The 19533-nt window shown below is 36.8% G+C and overlaps 1 protein-coding gene, 1 long non-coding RNA gene and 2 other non-coding genes across 4 annotated transcripts; all 4 read right to left on the bottom strand.

The window, feature by feature from the left end:
- Nucleotides 1-15: 15 nt before the first annotated feature.
- Nucleotides 16-8603, bottom strand: CCNB1IP1 (cyclin B1 interacting protein 1). Its single transcript, XM_046652123.1, has 3 exons — nt 8294-8603; nt 3255-3588; nt 16-875 (listed from the first exon to the last, which is right to left on the bottom strand). The coding sequence occupies exons 1-3, from the start codon at nt 8588-8590 to the stop codon at nt 673-675; spliced, it is 834 nt and encodes a 277-aa protein (XP_046508079.1). The 5' UTR covers nt 8591-8603; the 3' UTR covers nt 16-672.
- A 5428-nt stretch (nt 8604-14031) lies between these two features.
- Nucleotides 14032-17528, bottom strand: LOC124234730 (uncharacterized). The gene is made up of 3 exons (XR_006887381.1): nt 17449-17528; nt 15818-15935; nt 14032-14550 (listed from the first exon to the last, which is right to left on the bottom strand). It is a non-coding gene; the product is annotated as an uncharacterized LOC124234730 (long non-coding RNA).
- LOC124236533 (small nucleolar RNA SNORA79) lies at nt 14849-14996 on the bottom strand. The gene has a single exon (XR_006887768.1). It is a non-coding gene; the product is annotated as a small nucleolar RNA SNORA79 (small nucleolar RNA).
- Nucleotides 17182-17258, bottom strand: LOC124236540 (small nucleolar RNA SNORD126). Its single transcript, XR_006887774.1, has one exon. It is a non-coding gene; the product is annotated as a small nucleolar RNA SNORD126 (small nucleolar RNA).
- Nucleotides 17529-19533: the final 2005 nt, after the last annotated feature.

Here is a 19533-nt window from a genome sequence, read left to right as displayed (position 1 = left end):
AAACCAACTTTACAAAATAACTGTCTCAATCTAAATTATTTTTAAATAGAAATAGGAACTGAAAATACATGCATCAAATTGTACTCTCATTCATTGACATAAGCATATTGCTAAACAAGTTAATAAAATCGCAAATACATAAATATATACAAATAAATGTACACACCCCAAAACAAGCTACAGACTCACCCGCCATTTCCTGAGACCAAAATCTGCACATAAATCTACTAGCAAATACAGCAAAATACCAATGTAAAGGAACACATATACATACATGTATAAATACCAGAACCCAAAGTGACATGTAGACATGTAACATGGGTGCTTATATACATACACATAAACACATAGATCAGTCAGAAATATCCCACACAGATACAAATGGTGATCTACAAAACATCCAATAATATTGTAACCTTTTCACTAATGGTGAAAACTCAACAAGTCACGATGAAATTGAGTTTAATAAAATGCTCATGCTTTTTGGAATGGAAACAGAAAAAGAAACCAGACTCTAAAGCCATCCCCCACTGCCACTGAAGTTTCTTATAAGTTGAAAATGTGAAGATAACTTTTAATAGCACAGGGAGGTTCTTGACCTTTATCTAGAACAAAGATTCCTTGCTAAATGAAATCACTGAAAGTGAACAGAGAAACATTCTGTAAAATGAGCTAAATTCTTTTTACTTTAAAGGCCCTGCTAGAGACTTGCTGCTGCTCTAATTCACGACTTGGGGAGGCAAAACTGAAAAAGCTGTTGCTGGGTTCAGGTGCTGTGGGAGAACCCACAAAAAATGGTCTGAAGTGAAAATCTCCATCTCCACCACCCTGATTTCGAACTGGTGTACTGTCCAAAGGAAACTTGGAATTGCTCCCTAGGAAAAAAATAAGGGAAAAACTTAGCATCTATTTCCTTACAGATCTTTAAGAACAAAAAGACAAAAGTCATTCAATAAATATTTTACCAGAACTCAACTCCTATGAGATGAATAAAATATAAGCCTAATGTTGGACAAAGAAAAGGACTATGATGGCCCCTCCCCCTACCATAGTATATACTGGCCTTCTTCTGTGATGCAGTTTCCAATGATAGCCATTACCTCATCACCAAAAGTAATTTGACACAATGAAATATGTTTTTAGTAGAGCTAGAATTTACAATATCTTATTTTATTCATTTGTTATCTATTTAATCTACTTCAAAGGAAAATCATATATATATACGTGTGTGTGTATAAAACTTTTTGTCTCAGGTTCTTTTTTAGAATAAATTTTTTAAAAAGACTGCCATAGGGGCCAGCCCAGTGGCGCAGCAGTTAAGTTTGCACATTCCACTTCGGCAGCCCTGGGTTAGCCAGTTCACATCCCAGGTACAGACCTACACACCACTTATCAAGCCATGCTGTGGCAGGCATCTCACATATAAAGTAGAGGAAGACAGACACAGATGTTAGCTCTGAGCCAATCTTCCTCAGCAAAAAAAAAGAGGAGAGTTGGCAGCAGATGTTAGCTCAGGGCTAACCTTCCTCAGAAAAAAAAAATATTGCTATAATCATTCTAGAAAATATATGACAACTATGAAAAACTGATACATACTCATGACCCAAGATCAATTAGAATAGCCTTAAGAAAAATCAAACAATAAATCTGATTAAATAAGCATTTAACAACTTCCACTGAACACTTCCTTGGATTCTGCAAGTTTTAAAGGGAACATGTAACTAAAGGGGAATGCTGACTGTATCTGCTTCAAGCCAACAATGGTAGCAAGAAGTAAAAGTAAAAAAGTGTGCACAAAAAAATGAACAGGAAGGAATTGGTGAACATGAAAGAAATCAAAATAAATGTGGACAGTGACAAGGAAAAAATAAGAACATCTACAATGCCCATAAACAATAACACTTTGATTGACTAAATTATAATACATGATTAACTGAAAGTTAAGCGGAAACTTGTTTTTGTTTCAATTCTTACATCTGATGTTCCTCATCTGATTACTTCATGCCTTTTCTAGGACATCATCTCCTAAATTTTTTTCCTCAGCCTATAGTGAAATTCAAAAAATGAGTATTTTGGAAAATCCAGCAGAAGAATATTCACTTTTTTGTATGTCAAAAATAATTTATATTAATAGTATAGTAAAAATCTATTGGATTCTGTTATATCAAGAGTAGTATATGGGCTGGCCCGGTGGCACAGGGGTTAAGTGCACACATTCCGCTTCGGTGGCCCGGGGTTCACCGGTTCGGATCCCGGGTGCAGACATGGCACTGCTTGGCAAGCCATGCTGTAGTAGGCGTCCCACATGTGAAGTAGAGAAAGATGGGCACGGATGTTAGCTCAGGGCCAGTCTTCCTCAGCAAAAGGAGGAGGATTGGTGGCAGATGTTAGCTCAGGGCTAATCTTCCTCAAAAAAACAAAAAAAACAAAAACAAAAAAAAAAAGAGTAGTATAAAGTGGAGAGATCAGAAGAGATATGAGATTCATCGCATCTGCCAAGGCACCAAAAAAGCAGAAAAGAGCTGTACCATCCTAGATTGTGCACTTCCAGAAGTCAGGAATCCTATCTGGATAATCTTTATATCCTCATTGCCTAGCATTATGCCTAGCAGGCTGGCATGTGAAACATGTTTGATAAATATTTGATGAATGGATGAATGAATAAACGAAAGAACAAACCAACCAAATAACCAACAATAACTTAAGAAAAGAACTGTGCAATCAGTATTGCCACATGAAAGAAACTAAAATATGGCCTTCTTGGAGGATAGCAAATGGTTAAGAGTGTAGGCTCTATAGATAGCTCTGTGACCTTGACCAATTTACTTAAACATTCTGTGCCTCAATTTTCTAATCTGTAAATAGGGATAATAATAATACTTACCTCATAAAGTTTTGAAAATAACACGAATACATGTAAAATTATAACAGTGCTTGGCACTCAGGAAGGAATCAATAAATGGCAGCTAATATTATTATTACTGCAACTAAATAGCTTTTCACTTAAAGTAGCAATTTGCAAACTTTTTTTTTGCAGTGATTTACTCTCTGTTCAAATTGAAGATGTAACTTAAATGTAAGCAAATAAAATGGATAAAAGCAATGATATACAGGTTGAGAAATGGATGAAGAACCTAGAGCCTACCACCATTCTGGCCTTTGGAGTCTCCACTGACTGCTTGGAATTGTGTAGAGTACAGTGTGAAAAACTGCTGATTAAGAACAGATATTGGATATTACACGTCCTTTCTTACCTAAAGGGAAGCCAAAAACACCGGATTGTGTGAATATGGATGGTTCAAGGGTACCTTCTTGGTTAGCAATGGTGATGTTTCGTAGCCTAAGGCTATCATAGAGGCCTTGAAGCTTTTGATACTGGCGATTTCGCTCCATAAGTTTCTCAGAGATGTCACTGAACTTTTTCTTGTATTCTTCTAGCACTTTCTTCATGGAGGTGACCTCCCCTTTCATGGATGTCAATTCCACATCCTTGCTCTGTATTTGCTGAGTATATATCTTCTCCATCTGTTTCAGATGGCCCTCAGCCTTGCTGAAATTGTATTCTTGATAGAGACGCTCCTGATGTACCTGTCCCAAGTGAAAAAAGAAAGATTTTAAGGTATTTATTAAATACAAAGTTATATATTGTAAAACTTTATACAAAGACAAAAAGAAAATAAAGATGCTTATACTGGGATATTATTACTTTAACATTTAGAACCAGGTTAAGAAGCAGTAAGGATGTACGATAGGATGGTTATTATAGAAAATAATGTTATGTCACTAAATACATAGAACAAAAGTCTGGAAGAAAACTCTCAAACCACTACCATTATACCAACAAAAGAAGTGAGTTTTTCTCTAACCTTAACAAGTGACATGTAGTCCAAAGGTTTTTAAGAAATATAATCCTATATTTCAAGTAACCCATTGTATGGATTAACAGATAAGATAGCCCCCAATTATTCCTGCTGCATGGTACTTATATCCTCTCCTTAAGTGTGGACAGGATCTGTGACTAGAATACAGGAAAAATGACAGGATGTCACTTCATGAGTACATTACTTAAGAATATAAAGTCTGTCTTACTAGCCCATTCTCTCTCTTGCTGGCTTTGTGGAAGCAAGCAGCCATGCTGGGAAGGCTAAAAAGGCAAGCAACTGAGAGCAGCCTCTGTGCAACAGCCTGCAAAATACTGAGGTCACAAAGAATCTAAACACAGACTTTACACCCCTCATAAAAATTAACTCAAAACGGATAACAGACCTAAATATAAAACACAAAACTATAAAATTCATATAAGATAACACAGGAGAATATCTAAATGATCTTGAATTTGGTGGTGACTTTTTAGATACAACACCAAAGGCACAATCTATGAAATAACAAACTGATAAGCTGGACTTCATTAAAATTAAAATTTTTTCACTGCGAAAAACAACATCAAGAGAATAAAAAGACAAGCCACAGATTGAGAGAAAATATTTGCAAGACATATCTGATAAAAGACTTAGACAGAGAACTCTTAAAACCCAACAACACAAAAATGAACAACCCAATTAAAAAAATAGACCAGGGGCCAGCCTGATGGCGTAGTGGTTAAGTTCACGTACTCTGCTTCAGCGGCCCAAGGTTCATGGGTTCAGATCCCAGGCACGGACCTATACCCACTCATCAAGCCACTCATCATTGCCACATGTCTGTGGCAATGTCTCACAGACAAAATGGAGGAAGACTGGCACAGATGTTAGCTCAGCAATAATCTTTCTCAAGCAAAAAGAGGATTGGCAAGAGATGTTAGCTCAGGGCCTATATTCCTCACCAAAAAAAAAAAGGGGAGGAGGGCTAAAAACCTTAACAGACATGTCACCAAAGAAGACATACAGATGGCAAATAAGCATACGAAAAGATGCTCACCATCATATGTCATCAGGGAAATGCAAATTAAAACAACGAGATATGACTACACACCTGTTAGAATGGCCAAAATCCAGAACACTGACAAAACCAAACTGGCAAGGATCTGGAGCAAAAGGAACTCTCATTCATTGCTGGTAGGAATGCAAAATCTTACAGCCACTCGGGAAGATAGTTTGGCAGTTTCTTACAAAAGTAAACATACTCTTACCATACAATCCAGCAAACGTGCTCCTTGGTATTTACCCAAAGGAGCTAAAGACTTATGTTCTGCACACAGATGTGTAAAGCAGCTTTATTCACAATTACCAAAACTTAGAAATCAATATGTTCTACAGTAGGTGAATGGATAAATAAACTGTGGTACATCTAACAATGAAATATTACTTAACACTAAAAAGAAATGAACTATCAAGCCATGAAAAAACATGGAGGAAACAAACACATATTACTAAGTGAAAGAAGCCAATCTGAAAAGGCTACAAACTGTACAATTCCAATTGCGTAGCAGTCTGGAAAAGGCAAAACTATGAAGACAGTAAAAAGATCAGTGGTTGCCAGGGGTGAGGGGGAAAGATGGATAAATAGGTGGTGCACAAAAGATTTTTAGGGCAGTGAAACTACTCTGTATGATACTATCATGGTGGATACATGTCCTTATATATTTGCCCAAACTCATAAAATGTACAACACAAAGAGAGAGCCCTAATGTAAACTATGGACTTTGGGTGATAGCCATGTGTCAATATAGGTTCATCATTTGTAACAAACGTACCATTCTGGTCAGGGTTGTTGATAATGGAGGAGGCTATGTATGTGCAAGGGGCAAGGGACATATGGGAAATCTCTGTACTTTCCTCTCAATTTTGCTGTGAACTTAAAAACTGCTTAAAAAATAAAGTCCATTAAAAAAAAGAAAACCAAGGCCCTCAGTCTGATACTCCACTAGGAAGTGAATGCTGTCAACAACCACATGAGCTTGGAAGAAGACCCTTCCCCAGTCAAGGTTCAGATGAGACTGCAGCCCCTGTCAACACCTTGACTGCAGTCTTGTGAGACCCTAAGCAGTGTCCACACCTGGACTCTTGATCCACAGAAACTGAGATAATAAATGTCTGTTGTTTTAAGCCACTAAATTTGTTCTTTAAGCCACTAAGCTTGTTACATATCAATAGACAACTACTATAAACAGGATCCAATTCTGGCTTACCTTTGGATTCACTGCCCTTTAAATACTGACAGAAAGTGAAATATGAGCACTCTACTTTTTTTTAACCATTTTTAATTTCCCAATTCTATATAGTTTGATATAACTCCACCAAATCTAGGTTACCTGGCACTACTATGTGGTCTCTTAGAACTCTGTACTTCCCTTATCACTGTAGGCATTAAAAATATATTGTAAATGTCTGTTTTGAGGGGTTTCTTTTAATCTTTTTTTTTAAAGGCATGTATTTTGTTTTTTTTGTTGTTGTTTTTTAAGGAAGACTCGCCTTGAGCTAACATCTGCAAATCCTCCTCTTTTTGCTGAGGAAGACTGGCCCTGAGCTAACATCCGTACCAATCTTCCTCTGTTTTATCTGTGGGACACCTACCACAGCATGGCTTGCCAAGCGGTGCCATGTCCACACCCGGGATTTGAACCGACAAACCCCAGGCCACCAAGGCGGAACATGTGCACTTAACCACTGCACCACCGGGCCAGCCCCATTACTAAACTGTATTCTCCTTGAAGCTCATATGTTTTGTTCCTTTTTGTATACCCAGCACCTAAGAAGGTGCATGAAACATAAATGTTTCCTGGTACTCAAAAAATATATGTTGAATGACTAAGTAGGAAAAAAAATGAATAAATGAAGTAAAGAAAAATTCATTTCTGACTACCTTAATAACCCATTCACTGGTTTCCACCATATCTGAACAGATGAAAACAATACAACATGTACTTTAAGATATAATGTCTATTCATTCAGTCAATAAGTATTTACTGAGACTTAAGATCAGTTAACTATGATGGTCTCTGAGGATCCAAAGATATACAGGAATCAAAACTTGACCTAAAGAATTCTCCCAACTAAAGGAGATGAACAAGTATATAGGTAATTACAACATAGTATAAATAATACAATAAAGGTAAGCATAAGAAGATACAGGAGCTTATAAGAGGGGACACCTTACTCAGAAAAATACAATAAAAATATTTACTTAACAGATAACAAATAGAACCTTTAAGAAGCATTATTATAAATGCATACACAAGACATAAATATACTCAAGGACATGATTAAAGTTCTCCACAGGAAGCTCTTTCTAAGAAAACACCAAAGGCAGAAATCATAAAGGGAAAGAGTTAAGGATGTGAATCTGATGATAAGAATGCTCATCACAGCATTTTTAATAACTTATAAACAAATTACGATGTAATGCAATCATTAAAATAATTACATCAAAAACACAAATATTTTCAACTTCTGTATGTCAAAAAGATCAATAAAGACTAAGAAAAGATAAGTGAAGAAACAAAATTTCTTGCAACATCTGAGTTAAGTATATATAAAGAATTTTTACAAATCAATAGAAAAAAACTACAACAACTGAAATAAGCAAACTGAAACAGGCATTTCATAAAATAAAAATAATTTAAAAATATAAGAAAATGCTGTCATCTAAAAGTCACCCACAAAATGCATATTTAAAGAGCAATGAAATTCCATTTTACTCATATCTAATGGATGAGTAGAAGGTGTAGAGACCTACGTCTCCTCATATACTTCTTAGGGAAACACAAATTGATGTGATCTAACTGGTGGGTAATTTAAAAACACTGCAATTTTAAAAACTTTGAAATGTATTTATCCACTTTCAAGAATTTAATCTTAGCAAATAATTAAGGATGCGAATTTGATGATAAGAATGCGCATCACAGCATTTTTGTTATAACTTGGAAATAAATTATTATACAATGCAACCAATAAAATTATAATTAAAAGTATTTAATAAAATATTCATAATAGTCATAATATATTGTCAACTTCACCTGGTCACAAAAACAGCATGTACAGTATTATACTATTTTTGTTTAGACAAAATATATATATAAAATATTTATTTATGCACAAAAGTCTAGTAATACACAAACAAAAATATCAACAATGATTATCTCTGCATGATGAGATTATAGGTGGTTTTTTATTTTCTTCCTTTTGGATTTTCAACAATAAACATATTACTTTTGGTAAAAAAATGAAATTTATTAAAAAGAAAGTTTTCCCTAAATTCATAAAAAATAAATACAAACACAGTGAAGGAAAAACATCAGAAGCTTCCACACAGGCCTCAAAAGTATAGTCTCAGAGAAACCAGCCTGAGCACTAACCTGATACGTCCAGAAGGCCAGTGCTCGGGAGCTAATGTCCAACACAATCTCTGGTCGAAGTCCTGCCAATACCATGGCTTTATATTCCTCTGATGGACTGAGTTCTGTGCGGACAATATCTAGCTTTCCAGAAAGGGTACTATTGCAGGCAGGGCAGATAGCTGGTGAACGACTAAACTCACCACTGCCATGCTGATCACAGAAGATGTGAGAGCAGGCAGTGACCCAGGCATAACCAGAGAGTTTGATGCGACACTTGCGATAATTACAAAGCAGCATGTCTTCACATAAAGACATACCAGCCAGTGAACTCTCCAGACGCTGAAAAGAACCCTAATAAGGGGTAAATGAAAAGGTCAAATAAGTTGAATTGCAGTGAAAGTGAAATAAATAAATAAATACATAACTAATAAATAAAGCATGTTTTTATTTTATTATGATAAAATAAGGTACATTTTATTAGGTTTTTGCATTTATTATAATCATATCGAATTTAGTCACTCAACAATATTAATTCTGCTCCTTCTTGGTGAGAATCACCACAAAGGCCATGAAAAAAAGCTTGAAGGAAAAAGTTAAAGACACAGGTGGTTCCAAATCTTACTAAAGTCAAAAGTACTACGTACAGGGAAAAAAAAGTTTAGGAACATTTACAAAGCACAAACAAATAAAAATTAAATGAGTGCTTTTTGCCATTCCTCAACACCTAAACAAAAATCCAAATGTGCTACCGTTCACAGTTTGCTAGAATATTTTAGTATCACTGCTCACACTCGGCAGATATAAAAGCTGATTTCAGCCATTCTTTAGTGCAAAGTGTTTTAAGTTAAAACATTTTAGGGTTTTCATTGATGCTGATTTCTCAGTCTTTACCTGTGTTGCCTTGACTAAAAAAGCGCAGCAACCTGATACCTAATGCATCCAAGTAATTGACCATTACGAAGCCTGAAAATCTGGATGAAAGCAGTTTTTTCACGTGGACAAAGAGAACAGATGAGTGTTACCAGACGGGAAGGGCGTTGGGGGGCGTGAGTGGTGAAGGGGCACATTGATACGGTGACTGACAAACAATAACGTACAACCGAAATTTCACAGCTATACACTATTAGGACCCCAATAAAATTTTTAAAAAGCAGCTTATCAATTCAACAATTCACCTATTCATATAAATTCTATTCAATGCTATGCTTCTATCTAAAACATTCGTAAAACTATATAAATAGCCTCGATTGAGTGACTTTTCCATACGGTGTCCGCTCTCACTGGAGTCTGAGTAACCCAAATGGGCAGCAATCCTCTGGATACACCACAATAAGTCACAGATTGCGTACAGTAACAGCGGCACACCAACTAAACACCAAGGGAGAATGTTCACATTTATCAACTGACAAATCCTGGCAGGAATGTCACCTTAGTCACAGGGGTCGAGAAGGACGCTCCGCCACTTTCCCCCCGAACGTCCCCGGGCGGGTCCCCACAAGCCCGGCGGCGGCCGCGGAGCGCCACCTCAGCAGGGTCAGGGGCGCAGCGGGCGCGGCCCGGCTGGGAGCACTTCTGCCGCTGAGACCCTCCTCGGGCAGAGCGAGAAGGGCGGCTAATTCCCAATTTTCCACCAGGAGGGGGAAGCGGTCAATTTAGCGAGCTGTCCAAATCATGGAGGGCCAAGTTTTTGAGAATTAGACTCACAGACACTTCCTTCTGGAGTTCTCGGCCTGGTTTCCACGCTCGACAGAGAAAATAATAACAAGAATAATACCAATAAAATACCTAACCTGAGGCACCAAGAAAAAGCGCGGGAAAACGCCGTTGCCTCTACAACTACTTGAGGAGCGAGGATTCACCACGCACGTCGCCCGTGCGTCGGAGAGCGCATGCGCAGAGTGCTCCCGGAGCCTGCCGGGCCGGGGGAGCAGGGGTTCTAGCCGATGAGGATCCTGGGAGCCGTCGGGCTGTGGCGCGGGGACTCGGGCTGGTCAGCCACAGGGTAGCCGCGTCTCAGACGCTGTGAGGCCGCGAATCCGTCTGCGCCTAGCCTAGGGGAGCCGCGCAGATCCTCTCATTGTGTGCCCTTTTCAGCGCTTGACTGTGCGGGAGTAAAATCCTGGCTGTCATGGGTATAACATTCGAGGTCAAAGTCTAAGAGCAGAGGGGGGCGCTTGAGAAGGCAACCAGGCCGGCTTGAGGCCCGGCCTGAGTGCGCGCAGGTGTTAGTTCTGGCAAAATTTGGCGACTACCTTAGCCTGGGTGGCACAGGCTAAGTAGTTTCCGGAAAAATTCGCAGAAATTGTGTGATACCTGTAACTGGATAGCTGTCACCTCCGTGTTGAGGTAGATTCTGCCTTTTTAATTTTTTATCCATCTTGAAAGAGACATCTTCCCAGCTTTTACACATCCTGTATATACATTTAAAGCAAATAGAACTGTCCTTGATTTAGAAGTCTGCCTTATGAAACGTTCATTACAGCGCTTGAAATTGAGAGGATCAGCTGTCACATGTTTTTTTCTTTTTTTGGTGAGGAAGATTGCCCCTGAGCTAACTTCCCTGCCAATCTTCCTCTATTTTATATGTAGGATGCTGCCACAGCAAAGCGTGATGAGTGGTGTGTAGGTCTGTCCGTGTCATCCCTGTAGACACCCCCCCCGCCCCGCCCCCCAGGGGCCTGCGAAGAGCATAACCACTAGCCATCTGCTCCGCCCGTCACAGCTTTTTTGAGGTTTTCTGCCTGTGTGCTCTCCTAGACCTGCTTCTAATTATTTAAATGTTTGTACCTGTTTTACCCTAATTACTATTGTTACCTTATTACTTTTTCTTTGCTTGCAGTATGATTTTCTGCCCAATCTCTGAGTCTGTTAGAATTCCTATTAGAAATTAAGCTGAGGAGGGCTTGAGGGGTCCTTGGGATATAAGCCTTAATGCTGTTTTTTGTAGCCACTTTTCCAGATGATGTGACCCTGAAATAGGTAACAGATACCATCCAATAAGTCAGCAACTCAGTGGACACCAAGCCCAGCTAACCCTTTTATGGGTTATGAATCTATAATACTAAACTTTTCTCCTTTAAACAAAAACCTGTCCTTGTTAAATAACTTTCTGCTAGCTTTTTGTCTGTGTGTAATTTGCTCACTGTAATCAGAAAGGGCCATCTTGGCCTTTGTATACATTTCCCAAAATGTCTTGTGAGTTCAGAGTAGTAACAATTCTAGTGGTGCAAATTGGATTCAAAGAAAATTCGGAGTTCATGTGTAAAGCATGTAATGACATCTATTTTAGCTATCTGAGCCTTTTGTGCGTTTTCTGATTTTAACTATGCCAAATGTGGAAATATTAAAGTACAATAAGTGTACAATCTCATTTAAAGTTATGAAACACAAAGCATTCAAATTCGACCAGTACCTAACTTTGTGATCCTAGCCAGGATACATTTTCACTGCAATATGTTCCTTTCCTGCTTCTTCAAGATCATCCTATTGATTCCCAAAACCTTAGTGTTCCCCCACACCCTTTTCTCTCTAAATCAGTTTCCAATTTCCAACCCATTTGGCTAAAAGCCTGTAGGAATAATATATTTTATATATACACACATTTTGGGTGCGGGGGGAGGCCTACATATTTTGCCAGATAGAAAAAAAGGGAGGGAGCTACAAAGTCTTAATATCCCAGTAGTCTGGAACACTGGGAACTGACAAACCTTCTTGGTGGCATGTGTCCTTTCCTGTCATGGCATGGACAAACCCTTCACTGGTGCTCCTGGGGATGAGACCACCGAAATCACTCAAGGCTGGGATACAGAGACTCATTCACAAAAAGAGCTTTTTAAAATATTGGCTTTTATTATCAAATATCAAGCATATCAAAAATGTGTGGAGAATCACCATCACTCAGCTTTAATAAACCCAAACCTTTCTCACATTTGCTATTTTTTAATGCAGTAACACTGCAGATACAATTGAAGCATTCCCTGTGTACACCTCAATCTACCTTTCTCCTCCTCCTCTGAAGGTAAACAAACCAGATTTTGGTATTTATGCATGCTTTTACACTTTTAAAAGTGTACACAACACTTTTGCGTGTTCTAAAACTGCTAAATCTTATCACACAGTACATATCACTTGGTCATTTTTTTTAAGTCATCATTATTTTTGAGATGTAATCAAGTTAACACATACTTTATGTTAATTCATTTTAACAGCCAAATACTACAAATATACCACAATTTATTTATCCATCCTTCTAATGGACATTGGTTCCAGGTTTTTACAATTAAAAACAATACCACAGTGAACTTTCTGTATATCTCCTTGAGTACACATGCCAAGAATTCCTATAAAGTATAATACCCAGAGATTGGGTTAGTGTATAAGCATCTTCAAATAAACTAGATGCTGCCAAACCATTCTCCAAAGTAACAGCAAATTTCAGTGACACCAGAAATGATGAGAGCCCAACACTCCAGACTTAGCAACGTGTGGAAGTGTGAGGTTTATGTTGTTTTCATTTTTGCCCATCTAATGGCAGTAAAATTGTATATCAATGTTGTTTTAATGTGCAATTCTTTGATTACTAGTGAGATTAAGCATCTTTTCCTATGAATGACTACTCAGGGATCCTCATCTATGAATTGCCCGTTCATATCCTTTGATCATTTTCTTGATTCATATGGAGTCCTTTGTCAGGTGCATGGTATGCAAACATAAGTTTAAATTTTAGTGTGTACAAATTTATCACTTTCCTTTTTGTGCTTATATGTACTCCAATGTCACAGTCTTTGCTTTTCTATAGGTTTAAATTTTGCTTTTCACTTATAGATCCTTAATCTATTCTTTCTGTGGTAAGGAGTCTGGATAAACTCTGTCAACACAATTTGTGCTTATAAATTACTTATACCATTTAATTACAGGTTACTTTCACCTTTCAAAACTGGTATTTTTACCATGAAGTTTGATTTTGATCTTGTGTAGATATTCTAAGTAAATATCAGGTATATTATGAGTATTTACATACCATATTTCTCCAAGAGTTTGAGATAATTATTCCGTTATCTTTGAATCTTAGACTGTTAGCATCATCTACTCTAAAACTAATTTGCTACTTCTATTTGTTTTAATAGAAGGATCTTAATCTAAAAAATAGATTTCATACTCTAACAGAAGTGATTATAGTTGCATACCATTTGTGTGATTCTGGTATGAGCATGAGTATTAAATCTCATTCCAAAACACAGTGAGATGTACCAGACTTCCATTATTTGAATGAGTATTTGGTACCCTTTGCATGTTAAATATACCCTCATGGATGTAAATACAGTATACAGGGCAAAAAAAAGTCCCAAGGTATTAATTTAGCCAAAACAATTAAGAATATTTCAATATTAAATATAAAGCAGAAATAATGACTGTTTAACCGTACATGAGTGGTAAGTGCAATTTCTATCAGTGATAAATATCCAATAAAGCTATAAATAAACTGTTCATAATAAAAGATTTCCTATTAAATATCAGTAAGCTTTTATATATCTATTCCTTACGTACGTACGTTGTTTTGGCAGTCATTCTTCATTCCCTCTTGAAAGATCGTCATAATCAAATATTGAGGTTTTTTTTTAAGACTGACACCTAAGCTAACATCTGTTGCCAATCTTTTTTCTTCTTCTTCTCCCCAAGACCCCCCAGTACATAGTTGTATACTCTAGTTGTAGGTCCTTGTAGTTGTGCTATGTGGGACGCTGCCTCAGCATGGCTTGATGAGCAGTGTTAGGTCTGCACCCGGGATTCAAAGTAGCAAAACCCTATGCTGCCGAAGTGGAGCATGAGAACCTAACCACTTCGCCAAGGGGCTGGCCTCAAATATTAAGAGTTTTAAGTAGACTTATTGTTACCAAGATAGTTTAATGTACCTACATGTACATTTTACATCAGAATCAAAATTTAAGTCCTAGTTATTCCATGTAAATGTCTTGTGGAAATGCCATTACGATGGTTGCCATTTTCCAGAGATTAAAAAAGGAAGAAAAAAAAAATCAAGGGAGATTTCCATTCATTTCAACTATTTTTTGAGTATCTATTCTGGGCCAGGCATTAGGGATAAGGAAGTTATTCTGCTGTCATGAACTTTACAATCTAGCAAAGAATCGAAGGCTGATAGAAATATTTTACTCTTTCCTTCGCTGCCTCTGACATTTTTGTAAGTTGATTCTATAAACCATTTCTGGTGAGAAGTCAGCTTCCATCTTTAATTTGAAGAATCATCTACCTTCATGCTGCAAAGAAAAAGATATTTTCAACACTGCCCTGAAATGTGTGAACAACCACTCAGTAGAAAACTGAGTAAACCATTTAAAATTTAAACATGAATGACTTCAGAGTATAATATTTCAGTCACCCCTAGAATCAACTGACTAGAGCTTTTTCTTTCATAGCCCTAGATCAGTGCTATTCAAATACTACTGTAATCAAAATGTTCTCTATATACTATATGCTCATGTTTTAAAATTAATTTTGTTTTTTTTTTTTAACCACAGGCACATTTTCTTGGTCTAGAATCACCATCTGCTTTGTAATTGTTTGACTCCGCAAAAATCAGAAGGCACTAACAGACAGCCAACCCATCCCCATGGTGCCCTGAGTGAAGACAAGTCAGCTTTGATATATGATGGACTAAAATCCCACTACCTAAGGCTTCAAGCAGTGAGAGGAACAGCCATCAAAGTTTATCTCCAATCATTTTAGGAAACAGTTAAAGACATTAAGTTTTTAAAGAGTCATCTAAATTTTTAAAGAGTCAGTCAAGAACTAGAAGAAAGTATCAACTGGTCCAGCTAGATACACAAAATGAAGAATTAGATGATAAATAAATTAGTGCCAAAAACAAGATTAATTAATTAAAGAAAATGTTATTGAAACAATTTTATAGGGATACACACTATAGTCCTTATTACCATACTTTGCCTTATTCTAAAACTAAATTAGGTTTTGGGTGCTAGGGGTAAAGATAATAAGGGATAGGCCAATTGGCAGAAAGATGCTCAGAAGCAATCAAAACAAAGAATTTCGGACAACGTGTTGTGCAGGTGTCAGAAACTGCCAAGTCATACGAGGTCTAAGATAAATACACACATGGACTCTGATGATAAAATAGCTAACATCTACTGAGCATTTACCACATGCTTAACAATGTTCTAAACCCCACATGTTTATTACCTAATTCATTCTTCAAAGTCGAGTACTATTCTTTTGACGCAGATACTATTATTATCATCTTCTAAGATATAAAGACACTAAGACACTCAGATCTTAAGAAACTTGCCAAGGGTACATAGCTGGTTAAGTGATGGTGGATGGGTCTGAACCCAGTCTGACTCCAGAACCCATGTGTAACTGCTATACTATGCTACCTGTCAACGTGTTTAATTGACATTATAAACGATACAATTTGTAGCACCTTAGCACCTAACCATGAAGTCACAAAGCTGAATTTTCAAAGATTCATATGTGTGTCAAAACTCTCAGTTTCAACATAAGCCTTACCATAAAAGAAAGATGTTGTCACCATCTATTACATATCCAGGACTCACAGCACCCAGGAGTTCCAGGCTGGGAAAGAAGTGAGACTCAGATCTAGTTTCAGTAACGTGAAATTTCATTTCTGCAAAAGCGAAAAAATCATTTCAAGTGCTGATATTACTTTGAATATTTGTATTTCACCCTCATATGTACCCCATTATCTGCTGAAACATGCAAGCACAGGAAGAGAATATAGGCCTGTCCCATTTAGGTTGCTTAAAATAACTTTAAATTATACAATATGTGAATATAATAAAGTCAGAAAATTCAGGTTAACAAGATTACCAATAGCCCAACTCTAGGACAATAATCCCTACTATCTGAGTACGGATCTTCCTCAACTTACAATAGGGATATGTCCTGATAAACCCATTGTAAGTGGAAAATATTGTTAAGTTGAAAAAGCATTTAACACACCTGACCTACTGAACATCATAGCTTAGCCCAGGCTACCTAAAATGTGCTCAGAACACTTACATTAGCCTACAGTTGGGCAAAATCATCTAACACAAAGCCTATTTTATAATAAAGTGTTGAATATCTCATGTAATTCATTGAAAACTGTAATGAAAGTAAAAAACAGAATGGTTGTATGGGTAAAGAATGGTTGTTAAGTGTGTAAGTTCTTTACCCTCATGATGGCATGGCTAACTGGGAGCTCCAACTCACTGAGAGTATTGAACTGCATATCACCAGCCCAAGCAAACATCAAAATTCAAAATTTGAAGTGTGACTTCTACTGAATGCATATGACTTTTGCACCATTGTAAAGTCGAAAAATCATAAGTTGAACCATTATAAGTTGGGGATCATCTATATATCTTTTCAGACGATTTCTCAAGTAAACATAACTGTATAAAAATGTTTAAGCAGAAAAGGGATTATATATATTGCTCTATAACTTGTTTTTAACTTAATGTATCATGAATACCCTTCCATTCCAAGAAAGATAAACCTGTATTATAACTTTTAAGCAACCATATAGTGTTGCATTATATGAGCTTGACAAAAATTGATTTAACCAACTCTAAGATCCTCTTAATCTTATATATAAACTAATAAAATAATGATTAGTTTAAAAACTGCCAAGATAAGTGTTGACAGAATTCTACCAGTTATCAGTGTTTTATCTGTAGAGTTTAAATTTTTAGATTAAGGATTCTTGACCTTAGTTCTATCTCAAAGAGATATCACAAAAGATCAAGGCACAACAAAGTATTGTATCAAATTCATGATTCAAAGATTTAAGAATCCCCTGGGATCATGGCCTAGATCCCAGTAAGAATTCCAAGAAGCAGAATTCAATTCCAAGTGTTTGCCCTAGCTATAGTCTGCTCAGAGCATGTGTTTAATCAGGGTCATCAGCTGAAACACGGACTTAACATGCATTTCATCATGGCAAACTACAAATGACTGACTGGTAAAGGGCAAACCACCGCCTACTACTTGTCCCTAAACCAGGAAAACCCTGTTAAGATAGAACTAAGGCTTCTTCAACTACCAAATTTCAGCCACAGAGAACACTGAGCACCAAAACTTGCTAGATGATTAGAAATCCAAATGAGGTAAAAATGAAGGTTTTCTTTTACACTTACTTCTGGTATTAGATGAATCCAGCTTCTATCTAGGAATCAAGTTGAACTACAGATCTATCAGCTACCTAGCATCATCTCTGGAAAATAAAAAAATAGTAAGTTAAAAAATACACAAAGGTTATGATTAGAAGACTGAAATGCGCACTGGCCCACTCCACACCAAGCCACACCCGCACAGCCTCGGGGAAAATTAACCTCAAGGAAAACTGTTCATTCTTTATTTGAATCTCCATTCAGTAACATAAATTGACCCATCTATTTAGAGAATGTCACCTAATTCCCAAAGTCATTAGATTAAGGTGTGACTTCTGCAAAAGCTCAGCTTTTGGTATAAATTTAAAAGTTTGGGTAAAACTATACTGTAACTCTAACCAATCTCTGAACGTTTATAAAAGTCAACAGTCTCACAATAAGAGAACAGGTATGCAAAAGGAAGGAGCCAGGTGCTGGTGGCAACCAGAGCTTGGAAACCATGGAAACAAATTCAGGGAGACGGGGCATAAATGGCACGGATTACTGCCAGCCTCTCCAAGTGCATGGGGTATGTGACTGCAGAAAACACTTGTAACCAGTCATCAAATTCACGAAATCCTAAAAACAATAAAGCAGGGGTAGGGGAGGAAGGCCGGAGCCAAGAACTCATAAAATTCAGATAAATGAGAAGGTAATCCAAAATAGTAAGTTTTTTTTCAAACATATTTCAATTTCATTTGAGCTAATGCAGATTGCATTTAACCTTTACTCTTGGTAAACTTTTATCACGATAAATTAAAGAAAATCTTCCCTTGACATAGCAAAATTGAATTAGCATCATCTGGAGCCCAAGTCAGCCACAAGACGGCAATATAAGAAAGCAGCTTTCATTTCCTCTTCCAGAGTTTGAATGTAATCTGAACTTTCAGGTGAAACAGACTGGACATGAAGTTCATCCCTGCAAGCAACCTTCAGACTATTCCCTATTCTTCACCTAATTACTAACTAGAATTTTTTTTCTATCACATTTAAGGATCATTTAAAACTTATTAACTAAAAATATTAGTTATACTTTTGTCACGTTCCTTTTCATGTAGCAATGTGGAGATTTAAAAATCCATAACCTAAATACAATCTAGCTAGAAAGACATGCTTCATAAAAACTAATGTCCATGGTAAGTACCAAATAAATGAGAGAGCAAGTTATGAAATGTTAAGAAAAGAAGAATCATTGGTCAAGGAACACTTCATGAAGAAAGATGGGTCTTGAATGAGACTTAAAATTGCACTTAAAATACTGTATTATATATTTGAAAGTTGCTGAGAGTAGATTTTAAAAGTTCTCAGAAGAAAAAAATTTGTAGCTAGGTGTGGTGATGGATCTTAACTAGACTTATTATGGTGATCATTTCACAATATATACAAATATTGAATCATTATGTTGTAGACGTGAAACTGTTATACGTCAATTATATCTCAATTAAAAAAACCGCACTTTCCAATAGGTAACACCACATGCTGCCATTTAAATAAAAATTAAATTCCTCAGTCACACCAGTCACATTTTAATTGGTCAAGAGCCACATGTGGCTAATGGCTATCATACGGGACAGTACAAATATAGAACATTTCCATCATCACAGAAAGTTCTGTTGGACAGGAGTGCCTTAAAGGATGGGTATAACTAAAATAAGCTGACAGAAAGGAAGTGGTAATCATTCTTAAAAATCCCTAATATCTGTCAAGAACTATAGAAATCATTTCAGTCAAACTTTACAACAACCTCATATTTACGAGGAAATTTGAGGCTCAGAGAAGTTAAATGAATTTCTTAAGGTCACCTAGCTATTAAGAGCTAGAATTTAAACCTCATTCTGTCAAAACTCCATATTTTCAATTCACGGTGCCACTACCTACGTGAAATAAGGAGAGCTACAGAAGATGGTTTGCTTAGAATGTATTAAGAATGACATACGGGCTCAGTAGGTCAGAAAGAAACTGAGGTGTTTTAAGGAACCCAGAGATATAATCTGTTATTTTACTCCTTTCTTGTCTTATACTTGAACAATGTTTAATTATGTAAAATGTTTCCAAATCAACAGCATGTGAGAT

The sequence above is a fragment of the Equus quagga genome, chromosome 2, assembly GCF_021613505.1.
Source record: "Equus quagga isolate Etosha38 chromosome 2, UCLA_HA_Equagga_1.0, whole genome shotgun sequence".
Taxonomy (NCBI): Eukaryota; Metazoa; Chordata; class Mammalia; order Perissodactyla; family Equidae; genus Equus; species Equus quagga.
Note: the sequence above shows the minus strand (reverse complement) of the source record. Positions and strands in the feature narration are given on the sequence as shown.